The sequence below is a fragment of the Typopeltis vanoorti genome, chromosome 10 (genome assembly GCF_054136105.1).
Source record: "Typopeltis vanoorti isolate ZY-2024b chromosome 10, IOZ_Tvanoo_1.0, whole genome shotgun sequence".
Classification (NCBI taxonomy): domain Eukaryota; kingdom Metazoa; phylum Arthropoda; class Arachnida; order Uropygi; family Thelyphonidae; genus Typopeltis; species Typopeltis vanoorti.
The window spans coordinates 86,363,256-86,378,910 of record NC_143558.1 but is presented as its reverse complement, the minus strand read 5'-3'; the positions used below and the strand labels follow the sequence as shown (position 1 = coordinate 86,378,910).

The window sequence follows — 15,655 nt, the reverse complement described above, 5'->3', positions numbered from 1 at the left end:
AGGAGGGGGTTATGGTATGACTGCTGGTGAATTGTATCTACCAGTATATGTGTATGTGTGTGTGTGGTGGAGAAATTGTGTAGTAGGTTTTGGGCAGGCTGACAATGCCAGGGATCCATCAGGCTGGTGTGTAATTAGTGTTTAGGAAGGGGAGACTTGTTCTTGTTTTCCTTTTCTAAGGTAAACTGGATCCTGGGATGTTGAATGTTCAGATGTGTTAAGAAAATGTTGAGAATATCAAGGCCATGTAGCCAAATGGAAAACACATTATCTATGTCAGCGCTTCCCAAACTGTGGGCTATAAGTTTTGTTGAGGGGGGGCATGAAATAATAAAAACAAATTTAAAATGTTTTAAGACCAAGTAGATTTTTTTTAAATCTTAAAAGAAACGTATTTAATTTTTATTATTTCTTTTTTGTTTTTTTTTTATATTTTAATGGAAAAAATCATGCATTGGTGTTGGCTAACAAATTTTGCTTCTTGCATATTTTGGCGATTAATAAATGAATTTACTTATGAATATTAGTAAATATATGCTTATTCATATGTTTTGTTTCAAAGGTATTGATAAGAAACACAAAAAAAGATTACAAACCAAAATCTTGAATATAAATTGTATTGAATATAAATACAATAAATATAATAATATATGTCTATATTATGATTTTTTTGGATTGGGGGGGGGGGTGAAATATTTTAATTTTTCCAAAGGGGGCCTTGGCATCCATAAGTTTGGGAAGTACTGATCTATGTAGCATATATATATAGTCAAATAGTGGGTTTATGTGGGACAGAATTTAAGGCTTTTTCTTCAGAGTCTCCATGAAGTTGGCCAGGGGTGGAGAAACCATGGCTATTCTCTCTATTTGTTTGTAGAATTTTCTTTGCTAAATGAAATAGCCAGAGTTCATTGTGAACTGAAACCAGGCTGAGATATTGGGAAAAAATATGGCTTAGATAAAGTCTAAGGTGTCTTTGAGTGGGACATCAGAACTGACCATTATGTCAGTGTGCTGGAGTCTGAAGCTTTCTGTACTGGCTTTAAAGTGGGCCGAGGTTTTTTTTTTTTTTTTGTGCGTGTACGTTGCCAGTTACATTATGAGAGTACTTTGGCTAATTTGTATGTAGGAGAATCAGTGCCATCCACAATGGAACATAATGGCACATTTTGTTTATGGATTTTTGCTAGCCCATATATCTAGGGGAGGGGGGAAACTAGAGTTAAATGGGGGTTTAGCTTGTTGGTGACTTCCACAGGTCAAAAGGTGACCTGGTGACCCTCTTAAGTAGCCTGTGAAGTGTTCTGTTCTGTGTATTGGTGGAAACATTTGAAAGGATGGTAGGTAGAACGATCTTGAAGTAAGGAGGCAAGCTTACCTATGTAATATTTTTGATGTAAAACCACAGTGCCATTCTCCTTATCCACTTTGTTAATTACTATTCTGTTGTTTTTAATTTCTTGTAGAGCTTGATATTCCTTCTTTGAGAGGTTACTTTTTGGTGGTTTTGCATGGGTAAGTGCACTGGATGTATCCAATCTGATGTTGTTGGCATATGGGTAGGAAGGCTGATGATACCTTGTTTGACATATCATTATTTCTTCTGCTTGAATTTTCTTAGGAACTAGTGCATAATTGTACCCACAAGCAAGTGTGCTGATGGCTTCGGGATGAAGGATAAGTTAACAATGGTGTTTTTTTTTTTTTTTGAAGTTCTGAGACTTGAAGGCAGAGTTTAATAGATGATCAAACTTCTTAATATACTTACAGCTTATTTTTTCAAACTCTTTGTTTGCTGAAACATTCAAGACATCAGGAAGGATTGTTCGCAACGTTCAGTGTAGCATTATGCTGCTCTTCTACCATAAAATACAAATAGCTTCATTTGTGTTGGCAAGGATAACATGAGTAGTCGCAATTTGTTACTATAAAAGAACGAAGCTAGTGTGCCAGTATATGCAGAGGATTTAGTGAAGTGAGCCACTGTTTCAATTTAACACAATTCAGAATGATGTTATTTTCCTGGCAGCATTTTTAAAAAGGCTAATCTGTTCGGTTGGCTGGAAATCTTCAGCATCCCATATTGATGGGCCTTACTTGCACTGGAATCTCCATGAATAATGGTAATGCTGGTAGAAAGTCTTATATGCTGGCTATACATTACTATTATTTTTCAGGAAATTACAACATATAATCAATATTAATTATGATAACTTTAATTAATAAAAAACTACCATACCTTATCCACTCTACCAAAGACCAGTCATATTCCCTAGACCTACCAGATGTCTACTAGGTCTCTTGCAGTTGCAAGCTGTCCTACTATGACCAAACAGGCAGGATAGCCAATATCAGAATTTCTGAATGCGTAGACTACATCCATTTTCACCATTAAAACCAGACTTGCGGACCATGCTTTGGACACTCACCACAGGATATACTAGAAGAAAAGCACTGTTGCACCGCAGCAAGTACAAATATGAGAGGTTATTTTGGAATCTGCCTCAGTCCCGAAAAACTTTCCAAGCCTCAACAAATTTGCGTGTATGAAACTCTCCCAAATTAGGGAAACACTCAGCCTGCATGCACATATCATTATTTTTTGATTCCTGGTGATGACAATGTAATGTTGATGAAATGTAGACAGTATTAAATTATCATAATTAATATTGATTATACGTGGTAATTTCTGAAAAATATCGGAAGTTTTTTTTTCACTTTGTTATACTATAAATTCAAGATGCCAAGAAATTATATTCTTGGTTTCATCCTTTATCTAAGTATAAGCAAACAAAGTTTGCGTGTAAAGTTGCTTCATGACTGGGCTACTTGTATATAGAAACTAATGACTTTGCATCATGCACAATGAATTTAAAGTTTGCACATGAAGTCACTTCACTTGCAAACTTTGCTTAAGGATGAAACCAAGAATAGAATTTCATGGCATCTTTAATTTATGGTATAACCAAGTGAAAAAACTTTCAACAACATGTCCATAAGGATATGTGTGTTACATCATGGGTTACTAAGTCAATTGATGCGAAGTCATTAACCTCTATATACAAGTAGCCCAGTCGTGAAGTGACTTCACATGCAAACTTTGTTTGCTTGGATAAAGGATGAAACCAAGAATATAATTTCTTGGCATATTTAATTCCTGAAAAATAATAGTAATGAAATAAGAATTTTCTTTCGTACTTTAACAAAAATGACCTAGTTGTTCTATAGAATAGCTGAATTATCAGAGAGCTCCAAGGAGTCAAGGACTCATTGAGGGAGGCTATAAATCACCCAAACCAGCTGTCATACCCTCCCTTAAATTCATTCACACTAGATGCACTCACTACCCCTAAAGGCAAACTATTCCACTCACTCATTCACTGCTCTCTGGGAGAAAAACCTAGCTCTTACTCCTTTCTTGACTATGAACAAACTTAATTTCCATGTTTTCATGTATATACGTCAAAAGTAATATATATATATATATATATATATATTATATAAAATTTTGAAGCACCATAAATTTTGTTTACTTCTGTCACATCCACATCATCAGCATTCATTAACGTTATCTTTCCATAATTATTGTTCATTTTATTCCCCACATATTGAAAGTACTCTTTGGAACTTACTTTGGTTTTATGTTGGTTATTACCCCTCTTCTTGCTTGTTCTTCATAAATACCTATGTGATTCTGATTACTTTTTTCCTTATATACCCTCTGTCCAAAAAGAAACCGAACTTTTGATAGAAAATAAAACACAGGTCAATTATAATTATTCGTATCATCTATTTCAATTAATATACTCTCCCTCAGCTTCAATACAGCATTTGGCACGGTCAATTAATTCGTTAAATGAGTTTTTTATATCAGTTTTTGGGATACTGTTGAGGGTCATGGTTACTGCCGCTTGAACATTTTCAATGGTGTCGTATCGCTTTCCTTTCATTGGCAAATAAAGTTGGGCAAAGAGAAAGAAGTCACAGGGTGCTAAGTTAGGTGAATACGGCGAGTGATCCAACACACAAACTTGGTTTTTGCTTAAAAACTGTCTCGCAATGTTCGAACGATGAGATGGTGTATTATCGTGCAGAAGTGACCAGCTGCCTGCATCATGATATTCATGCCATACGCGACAAATTCTCGCTATCAATTGCTTCAAAACTTCTAGATAAAACTCACTATTGACCGGCCAGGCGGAACGAATTCTTTGCTTTGTGGACAGTGCCCTTGGAATCATAGAAACAAATCAGCATTGTCTTTACTTTTGACTTCTCCAAGTTACTTTTTTTTTTTTTTTTTCGGATGCCCCTCTTCTGGTGGTCTCCACTCAGTACTCTGGCACATTGTTTTGGGCTCATACTCAAAACACCATGTTTCCTCACCAGTAAATCGTTTCAAGGAAGTTGGAGTCTTTATGAGCGGTTTTAATGAGGTCCTTGCAGTGTTCAATTCGATACATTTTTTGGTCGTCGGTCAACTTGTGGGGAACAAATCGCGAATTCAATTTTGGAATCCCCAATTCATCTTCAATCAATCTCACAGATGATTTTGGGTTTTCTCTGATGAAATCACGCACTTTTTGGATGTTAACTTTGCTCAGTTCAGTTTTTGGACAGTCTGGCTTTTCGTCGTTCTCGAGCATCTCACAACCACTTTGAAATTGCTTAAACCACTCGTAAACTTGAGTACGGGATAAGCATTCATAACCGTATGCTTTTTTGAAGCATCTGATGCGTTTCAGTAAAACTTTTACCAAGTTTAACACAAAAGTCAGTCGTAGCTCTCTGTTTGAAACTCAATTTCCGACTGTTCAGCAAAACACCCTGTCACTCTTGGCACTATAACTTGGCTTCTAATGAAACAAATGTCATAAACAGTTGACACAACACTGATGAAGGTTGTCGCTTTCGACAACAAAAAGATACAACAGGTGGCGCCACTAGTTTCTTCTATTTTTGAAAAGTTCAGTTTCTTTTTGGACAGAGGGTGTATTATTATTTGACACCTACAGGGAGTCCAAGACTCATCGAGGGAGGGCACCTACTCTACAACTCTCCGACTCCACCACTCAGCCTCATCCATCCATCATCCTCTACATCAGCACCATCTACTGTCCACCACCAGTACTTTCACAGATATTCACAAACATCCATGCCCACAGTAGGATTCGAACCCGCAGCCTTTTAGCTGGAGAGCGGATATGCTAACCACGCAGCCAATTTCTGCCATAACATTTTGCTTTTCAAAATTTTGTTTAATATTGTTACTCAACTCCCACCTAATTTATCCTCTTTCACTAAGATATGGGTGTGATAATGCTTTCCTCAGACAACCTTGAATTTTGCTCAGTTGACATTGTTCCTTGCAGTTTCTATGCTGTGGCACTGTCAAAGTTTCCTAAAGTGCATCATAGTCATTGTCATTTTGCACATTGCTCTTCTTAACTGAAAATTCCATGTGACTAGCTTTTGTAGTGTTGTATGCATACATATTAAAATATGTAGGCTCATCCACTTGACCATCAAGGCCAGCAATTTTACTAATACATCTGTTTGACCTTTAGAGAATAGAACCTTCAATTAACCGACCTCATAAATGGGTATGTGTCAGCCAACTTCTGGGAAAGTACCATGTATCTGATCCTTCAATTGCTGATTCCAACTCATTTCCAATTGTGATCAGATAATTGAGGGATTACCTTATATCTAATGTCTCCATCTTAAATGAGAGATAAGGTTATTTTCTAAATCTAGTTGATAATGCCTCTTCATATCCATGGATGTTCATAAAATTTTTAGGAGTGAATGAATTTAATTTTCAGTTAAATCTATTGTGCCACCTTTTTTTTGGTAACACATCGATGAAAGCATAAGAACATGTTTTTCTCTTTAGAAGCATAAAAAATATTAAAAATACCTCTCTCTCTTTCCTTATTTAAATTTTGATAGGTGAGATTTCTATTTATAGTAATATAATATAAAGCAAACATGCCTGGAGATGTCCTGGCTAGAACTGTCATTGTCAGAGTCGATGACAGTTCTCATCATCAGCATTAGCTATTATGAGAAAATGCTGCTTCCATGTATACATGATGCAGGTTTTCAACTTTTGGCCTCTTCAGAATCAGTTTAAATTTTCATACCTAGAAGCTCTGTGATAGACTACGTTTGACATTTAATGGGAAATTTCATTTGAGTGCTAATCATCATTCTAGCAAGCATTTGGTAAAGTGTGTGTGTGTGTGTGTGTGTGTGTGTGTGTGTGTGTGTGTGTGTGTGTGTGTGTGTGTGTGTGTGTGTGAGAGTGAGTGAGTGAGTGAGTGAGTGCACACATGCTTTATGTACAGTTTTTAACAGATTTTTGTTACTTAACAGGTCATTGCTTTTGATGAGCTAAAGTCTGATTATAAGAATCCTATAGATCAGTGTAACAGCCTAAATCCAGTAAGTGCTACTTTGTCCCAGAACTACTAGATGTATTTCATTTATGTTTTTTGTTCTTTGTTTAAAATTATCTTTCCTATATTTCTTGACTTATTTTCCCCCTTAATCTTAAATGTATATGTTAGTTAAGTGGTATGAATAAACATGAACTAGGGATCAGAAAAAGGAGAGAATAGCTATTGTATTCAATGCTACCACATGAATATCAACATTTTGAAAGGGAGCCAATTTTGCAGTGATTTTGAACCAGAAGTTAGACAATGAGGCTTATTTGTGCCTATGGCCACTGAAAGTTCCATAGGAATTATTTGAATCAATAGAAAGGGCAGCTAATAGGGAGAAAAAAAGGTAAGTGTTTTCATTGGAGACTTAAACAGCAAGAAAAGAATCTCAAGACATATCACTGTTTTGGGAAAATTTAAAAGGGCATGGCAGCAATAATAGTGGGTGTTTGGTACATTTATTATCAGGACACAGACAAATCATTACTCACACCATGTACCAACATAAAAATGTTAACAATTTTACAAAATGTGAAATATAAAGATTGCACATTTCATACTCTTGTATCCTGGACTAATCTAAAGATATCACTGTTTGCAATAACATGATAAGAAAATAATGATATCTTTAGATTATTCTACAATACAAGAGTATTCTGGACTAATCTAAAGATTTATAGGATTTTGAAAAAGTAAATTTCCAAATTTACTATTTAAATTGTAAATGTATAAATTTACAATTTATGCATTATAGTTTATACGTAATAAGTAATAATTGACCTTGAAGGATAAATAGAAATTGTAAATTTTCTGTTTATTGCATTGAAAATGATTATTGCAATGAAAAGAAATAAATTTTTCTTCTACTTCTTCTTCTGCAGCTTCTCCCACTTAAGTGGGGTCACTGTTTGTTATGAGTCTCATCCACACCTTCCTGTCTTGGGCTGTCACCACATCCAAGTTCTTCATCTTCAAGTCCTCTTCTACCAGCTCCCTCCATCTCTTCTTTGGCCGCCCATGCTTCCGCCTTCCTTGCACATCCATCTGCATGACCCTTCTTCCCACATATTCGTCCTCCCTCCTCATCACATGACCAAACCATCTCAACCTTGCCTCCTGTATTTTCGCTCCTAACTTTCACTGTTCCCCTGACATAGTCATTTCTCAGATGATCCTTTCTGGTCACACCGCACATCCACCCAAGCATTCTCATCTCTGCTACTTCCATCCTGCTAATGTTATTTTTCCTCAGGGCCACAGTTTCTATAGCATATGTCATAGCTGGCCTCACTATTGTCCTATAAATTTTGCCTTTCAGATTGATCGGCACCCTCTTATCGCATAACACTCCAGCCATCTCCCTCCAGTTCCTCCAACCCACTTGTATCCTGCATCCCACTTCCTTCTCAGCTCCTTCATCTTCTTCCACTGTTGAACCTAAGTATCTAAAGTCTCTCACCTTCCTGATGACATTTCCTTCCAGCTCCAGATCTGTCTCCTGGCCACCACCCACCGCGCAACACATATACTCTGTCTTACTTCTGCTCAGTCTCATACCTCTCTCTCCCAGTACTTTTCTCCATCTTTCCAGTTTAGTTTCCGCTTCTTCTCTTGAATCTACACACAGCAAGATGTCATCTGCATACAACATTGTTCAAGGTGCATCTTCTCTCACCTCCTCTGTTACCACCTCCATCACAATATTAAACAGAAACGGACTTAATGCTGACCCTTGATGCAAGCCAACTGTTACTTGAAAACTTTCTGTCTGTCCCAAACAGGTCCGAACACTTGTCTTCACATTTCTGTACATTTCCCGCACCAACCTGACATATTTCTCCGGCACCACCTTCTCCCTCAGACACCTCCAGACTTCTTGCCTTGGCACTCTATCGTATGTTTTCTCCAGATCAATAAATACCAGATGTAGCTCCCTTTGTTTCTCTCAATATTTTTCCATCATCTGTCTAAATTTTTCTACAACTTATATAATTCATATCTGAAAGATATGAATTATATAAGAAATAGTTCATATCTGAAAGATATGAACTATTTACACAAATATGCAAATATTATTAGTGACAAAAAGATGTAAATTAACTTGGCTGTGAATGAAAAAAAAAAGGAAAGAAAAATGGCTAATCGGTAGAGCTGGAGAGAAAGGCTGAATTGATGATACAAGACAGAGGCATCTGGAAGAAAAAGTTAGGTATGTCATGAATGCATAAAATATATGTAGACACTAGTCTATATTATCATTTACTACCATAAAGCACAAATCCAGTGGCGGCTTGTGGCATGAAATCGTGGGGATGCTGCAACTTTCGAAATATGCATACAAAGTATAAGTGCATTGTATATGTGTTTGGATAAAATATCAAAATTATGGTAAAAAATAAACATAAAAAAATATATTATTTATTATCATAAAATTATACAGTTTGGTATAATTCAAAATTACTTAAAAATAAAATCCATTATCATAACCCCAATAATGTTCTAAAATAAAAACTATAACAAATGTTATGTCTTTAATTGTAATGTCCAAATATTTAAAGAGACGGAGTAGACACGATAAGCACTACAAACACTACTACTGGCGCAAACTGCATATAAACAACAGTGGAACTGCACAACGGACAGTGCTGCATTATGCTAATAGTTCGCATCTCACTATGACATGCATATGCTTGCGTGCATAGCAATATGGCACTGTGGTAAACACAGTGCTGCTAGTGTCCTATGCCCTCCTAAGTGCTACAAGATGGATTTTTATATTTTTTATACAAAATAAGAGAATTGTATAGGATTGTTGATGATAAAATTAAAATTTTATTACAAGCAGATATAAATAAATTAATAAATATATTTACGTATGGAGAAAAATTGGTGCTGCAGTTCAGCAGTGCCTATGCACGAGCCTCCCCTGCACAAATTTATTACAAAAAGTTTAAATTTATCAGAACTTATGCACACAAACACATATTGGCTGTACATGGCCATTTGCATTCGAGAGAATTATAAACAAACTTAAAGATGCAGTATTAAATCATGACTGCATAAAATTAACTTATTAATTAGTTAAATTAATTAGAACAAAAATTTTATAAAGATTCATTCATTAGTGTATAGGCTAGGGAACCACAAAGTAATCATATTGATTGAACTAGGCTACTTATCATAAACCAATCATATTGGTCAGAATCATTATGATAAAATATGATATTGAATCATATTGATAATTCTTCATAATCAATGCATGAATTGTTATATCTGTAAATAAATATAATTTTTTTTTAACATTATCTTTTCATTTTTGATATCCGATGTTAGTAATATGTATAACATCTACAGTGTTTTGTATCTCTGAAGAAAATATTGATGTAGGTACTGACAGATATACGATTCATCTTGTAAACAGATGACATAAACTTACTGTCTCGATAAAAACAGTGAGTACTGTAAATGTATTTTCACTTCCTTATGATTTTCTTTAATAACATTTTCTTTTGTTTAGCTTACTTTGTTGTAAGAATATAATACATACATACCATATAGAATATGAGTTAATCGACTGTTTGTGTTATCAGTAAGGCTTCCAGTCAACAGTAGACTATTAGTAATTTTAAGTTTTTGGGGGAGTCAAAATTATACGTGGATTTTCGAACAACACGGTGGGGGGGGGTCGGTGCCCCTAACCCCAGCGTTATTCAAGGGTCAACTGTGTGTGTGTGTGTGTGTGTGTGTGTGTGTGTGTGTGTGTGTGTGTGTGTGTGGTACTTCTGAAAAGATAACCAAGGTGTTGTTACATAATCTTCACACCACTTTTAAATTATATAACAAACTGTAATCCCTTATTTTCTCACTTATTAAAAGCTCATGAAAATGCATAAAATATCTCCTATGCATTCTAGAGATCAAACATGGTCTTTTTTCCTGCTACTTCAAGTCTTCAGTAAGGAAGGTAGAAGTCTCGGACAGAGCAATGAAGACCATCTATCATCCAACAGTAGAATTCAAATCTGATATCCATGTTGGCCTAGAGCAGGGGTCGCCAAACTTCTTTGACCGTCGACCCCTTCAAGAGTTTCTTGACTTTTTATCGACCCCCTCTATTTTACTATTACGTAATTTTAATATTACGTCATGTATGTTGATGAATTTTAGAACATTAATGCTCACTTGTATGTCGATGCGCAAAAATGAGACTGGGATCGAATACATGCAAGTATAAGTAAATAAGCAACCGCACACATGTTGCAATCTCGCTCCCCCCGTGCTGGGCGGGAACCACCGATATCCATTTATTGGCAAATACGTCATTTTGGCCTACTTTATTGGTCTCCGTAACTATGTTCATGACCTTGCTTCATCTTACAGGTCCTATTCATATCACTGTTCCCAAGATTCACTCTTAATTGCATTGTCATTCAGGATGGAGGTAATCCAAGTTAACTGAATTAAATATTACCCATACAATGATGTCTTATATTTTTCTGTCGATCCCTGAGCCCGAATCGACCCTTAACAATGTTATATCGACCACTTTGGCAACCACTGGCCTAAAGAATAGAAATGATAACCATTTGGCTAGCCATACTGGCACTTATCTTCAAGTTAGTCCATCTAATCCCTTCACAGATGATCAGATAGAAGAAAACAATACTAAATATAATATAAACCATTATAAATCTGAAGTGCTATTTCTGGAGCTGTCAGAAGCAATGAAGCACCCCTTTCAATAACAAAAAGATATATTATGCGGAGAATATAAAAAAAAAAAGTTTAAAAAAATACTAAAGTGACAATGTATAAAGCTAAATGTAGATAAAAAATAAAATTCAAAATTATTCTACAGTGAATTTCATATAAGAAAAGTTGTAAATCTATTGTATATTTGGTACTGTGTGTGTGTGTGTGTGTGTGTGTGTGGAGGTCCAGGCGGAGACATTTGCCATCCATACTTTTCATAAAATCAGACTCTTCATATGAATCAGTTTCTTGATAAAGGACTTGTTAAAACTATTTTTCAAAAAAAGATTTGACATAATTCAGTTCTTGCTGTAAAAGGTCTTCAGTGGAACACGCTTTATGAGCACAAGGTAAAAATGTCTTAATGGTTCCAACTTTTTGACTGGAATTATGATGAAAAGTAGCATAGATATAATGATCAGTATGTGCTTCTTTTTCAACTGAAAACTATAAACTACCATCTAGCTGGCAAAGAATTAATATATCTAAAATGGCTAGTTGATTATTGTTCTCCTCCTCCAAGGTAAATTGAATTCTAGGATGAATCATATTTATTTTAGAGACAAATATAGGGTGACCAAAATTAAAGTATCCCTGTTTAAAGCCTTGTGGAGCATCACTCAGTGATCCAAATGCTCTGAAACTTTGCAGGAATACATTGTACATGACGCAAAAGCGATACCTGAGAGAGAAAGAAAAGTAGTTCCAAAATTCACCACCAGAGCGCTGTATGATGGTACAGAATGTTAGGTGTGGTAATTTTTCTGTATAAATAATGTATACATTTTTCTGTACAAGCATAAATAACACTTTTTTTTTTTTTTCACTTCCATTATGCACTCATGGACTGTACTGTTCAACATTCTGCTCTTCCTGGTATACCACAAACTGCATCTTTGGCTCTTTGTGTTCAATGGCAAAATGCAACCGATCAGGACTGATGTTGCACACATGCTGAGTTATACTGTCTTTCAGTGCTGGCAATTTATCAGGATGATCCAGATATAATAAACCTGGTATTTGAGTACCCAGAGCCAGATGTCATGGGGGGGGGGGAGGACTAATCAGGTGAATGACACTTGGCTGTGTCATTCATGCCATTAACTTATTGGTTTGCATCCTCTGCCAGGTATAACTCCCAACAATCCCATCTCTTCAAAACAAGTAATCATTCATCGCAGAGCACATAGAGATAGTGAACCTTGTTGACATTTGTTCCGGTGACGAAATTTGCAGAGTGCAGCAACAGTATTGCAATTGTATAGACCAGTGGTATTCAACCTTTTTTACTATGCAACTACTTTTCTATAAAAAGTTATTCGGTGATCTACTCTCTTGTAGAGATCACGTTCCTCCAACCTGATATCTGATTACGCACAAATAAACAACTAAAAAAAAACCCACGGCTAAAAACTTTATTTGTGTATTTAAAACTTTATTTATCACTTTTAATTATTTTAATACAACAAAAAAAAAAAGTGTGTGTGTATATATATATATATATATATATATATATATATATATATATATATATATTGGAATAAAATATTTATTTCTCTATTTTGGAAAACCAAAGTTAGAAAAAACAACAGATTGATTACAAACTCACAAGTTACAGGAAATGCTGGTTGATTAAAAAAAGTAAATGTGAAATTTGGCATTGTTTGGACCTCGCAATATTTTCATAGTCAAGTTGATATGAAGAAGTGGCCAATCACATACAATCATCCAAATGATCATTTGTAATTTGGTTTCTTAATTGATTTTTTATGACGGTCATATTTGAAAAAGCAGATTCTAACAAGTATGTCAATCCGAAACACAACAGAATTTTTCGCGCAATATCAGTTAATATTGGGAATTTTTCATGTGCATACTTCCAAATGACTTGATTGATTTTAAATGTGAACTATTTTGAATGTTTATTATCTCAAGTTCTACTTCAGTTTGGTTTATATCAAAACAGCCCACTAATTTTATTTGAAATTTCTGTGATGTTCAAGTTTTCTTGAAATAGATTATTGATGAAAGATAGTCATTTCAGTTTTATTAAAATCTTTAAATCTTGAATTTATTTCTTCCTCAACTAATTCTATTTCACGAATAAATTCTTTTAAATCATAGCGAAGCATTTCTTGATTTTGTTCAAAAAATTTTAATGAATATGGGAGATGTCTAAATTCACGGTCATTTATATTTTCTTTAATAAAAGTAAGTATTGTTGGAAAGTTTTTATTGATCTTAACATGTCAATTAAATTTTTATCTCTACCTTGTAACTCTAAATTTAAATTGCTTCATTTCATACAGAAATCTACTAAAAATAATAAGTGAAACAACCATCTTTTATCACTCAATTGTGGATAAATATCTCCTTTTTCATCAAGAAAAATTTTTATATTAATTAATACAAGAAATCTTTGTAAAAATTGACTTCTGTTGAGGCAGCGAACATTATTGTACAACAGAAGTTCCCTATCATCATCTGCTGTAATTTAAATAACCACCGTTGCAGGGCTTTTCCTCGAACAGAATTTACAATTTTAAATGTAATATCCAAAACAGCTTTTGTGTTTAATCTTTTACCACACAGTACTTGTTGGTGAATAATACAGTAGTACGTTAAAAAATCTGGATATTTGTCATCGTTTTTACATAATGAAATGAAGCCTGATTTATTACCTATCATTGCAGGAGCACCATCAGTAGTAATAGACACAAGTTTAAAAAGCGGAAGTTTGTGTTGTTTCACAGATTCATTAAATGCCTAAAAAATGTCTTCTACCCTAGTCCTTCCCAATAATGGTATAATTTTCAAAAGTTCTTCTTTACTTGAAAAATCTTGAAATACCATGCAAATAAATACCATTAATTAAGCAGTATCAGTGAGGTCATTTGATTCATCAAATTGTAATGAAAACGCAACACACTGGTGAATGTCTGACATTAACCTGGCCTGGAAACTTTTCTCCGGCAATTGGAACTCTTCCTTTCGGCAATTTGAAACCTTGTCTGCGGTCTAGAAGTAGTCTCTCTCTAGCGACATCTCAAACCGAGAAGCTTCTTTCTGGAAGCGGGAAACTCCTCTCTCAAGCAACGTGGATCCAGGCAGTCTATCTGATGGTGACTCTGGACCAGGCGGCCTCCTCTCTGACAGCAATTCTGGAACCAGGACCCCTTCTGCTTGTTTCAGTCCCTTTTTATTAGGCCTCCTCTGAGACCTCGCATGAAGTTTGGCAACCCCCCAATGAATTGGTATGAGTCTTTCATCTTAAGTTTCAAGTGAAAGTTGTTTGAACTCTTTCTGACTGATTTCGGAGATGTTTACACTTGTAGCCTGCAAGCCTTTCTCATACATACAAGTTTCAATAACAATCTTTCTAATGCCGCCATGTACAGCTTCGGCGACAAAAACATTGCCTTTGTTTTTAACACTAACATGTTCTTATTAAAGCAGTATATACAGTTAGCTTCAAAAGAGTTATTTACAAAAACATCTAATACAAACTATACCGAGACAAACAAAGTTTCTTTTTTTACATTATTCACATGGGACTTGACCTAAGTAAAAAATCGATGTAATGTGCTTTGGAATATTTAAGCTGCAATGAGTTTTTACACTTTGCTTATAATTGTATTCATTCGGTTCGCTATTTGACTTCCACTGATCCAAATTAATTTACCCGGACTAATAAGAAAATTACTGATTTGACAATTTTAACAAAAAATAAATAGACACCAGCAATACACTTAAAGTGAATTAAAAATAATACAAAATAATGATAAATAAAATATTATGTTTTCAGTTTTAATTAAATTTATAAGTAAGGAGGAATACATAAGAGATCAACCAAAAATTGCTCCACGATCGACGGGTTGAACACCCCCTGGTATAGACAGTGCAGCATCATGAACAAAGCACTATGTGACAAGGTTAGTGCCATTACTGTGGAGAGTATTAACAACCAGAATGAACAGGAAAATCCTGTGTGCATCTTTTTAAATTCTCCTGGCACCTAAAAGTTGCATGATATGCAAATTCCATGCATTTGGTGTTTATAGCACCCATGGTAAATTTTGGGGCTACTTTTTTTTCTCTCAGATATTGCATTTGCATGACACACAATGTATTCTTACAAAGGTTTGCAGCATTTGGATCACTGGATGGTGCTCCACAAGAACCTTAAACAGGGATATTTTAATTTTGATCTACCTGTAGTTTGAAATCTAATGGAGAACCATTCCGTATTGTAAATGCTGACATTACTATAGGTTTAAGAGGAATGTCAGCATTTACAATATGGAATGGTTCTTCAATTAGCAAGTATAGAAGAGAGAGAGGACTGCCCATGGCTATACCTTCAATCTGTTGAAACAATTTGACTTGGACAATGAAATAACTCGAGTGGAGTACAAAGTCAATTTGATAATATCTGAAGGAAATTTTATTATTAT

General features: G+C 35.0%; 1 protein-coding gene across 4 annotated transcripts in view; it reads left to right on the top strand.

The window, feature by feature from the left end:
• Positions 1 to 15,655, top strand: part of cni (protein cornichon) — a 162,573-nt gene that overhangs the window by 21,998 nt on the left and 124,920 nt on the right. For all 4 annotated transcript variants that reach the window (XR_016548964.1, XR_016548963.1, XR_016548965.1 and 1 more), the window contains exon 2: positions 6,379 to 6,447. Coding sequence is in view for 1 of the 4 variants with exons in the window: in XM_090399788.1 (XP_090255914.1) it covers positions 6,379 to 6,447 (69 nt within the window). In the remaining 3 variants the exon portion in view is untranslated. The remainder of the gene's footprint in view (positions 1 to 6,378; positions 6,448 to 15,655) is intronic.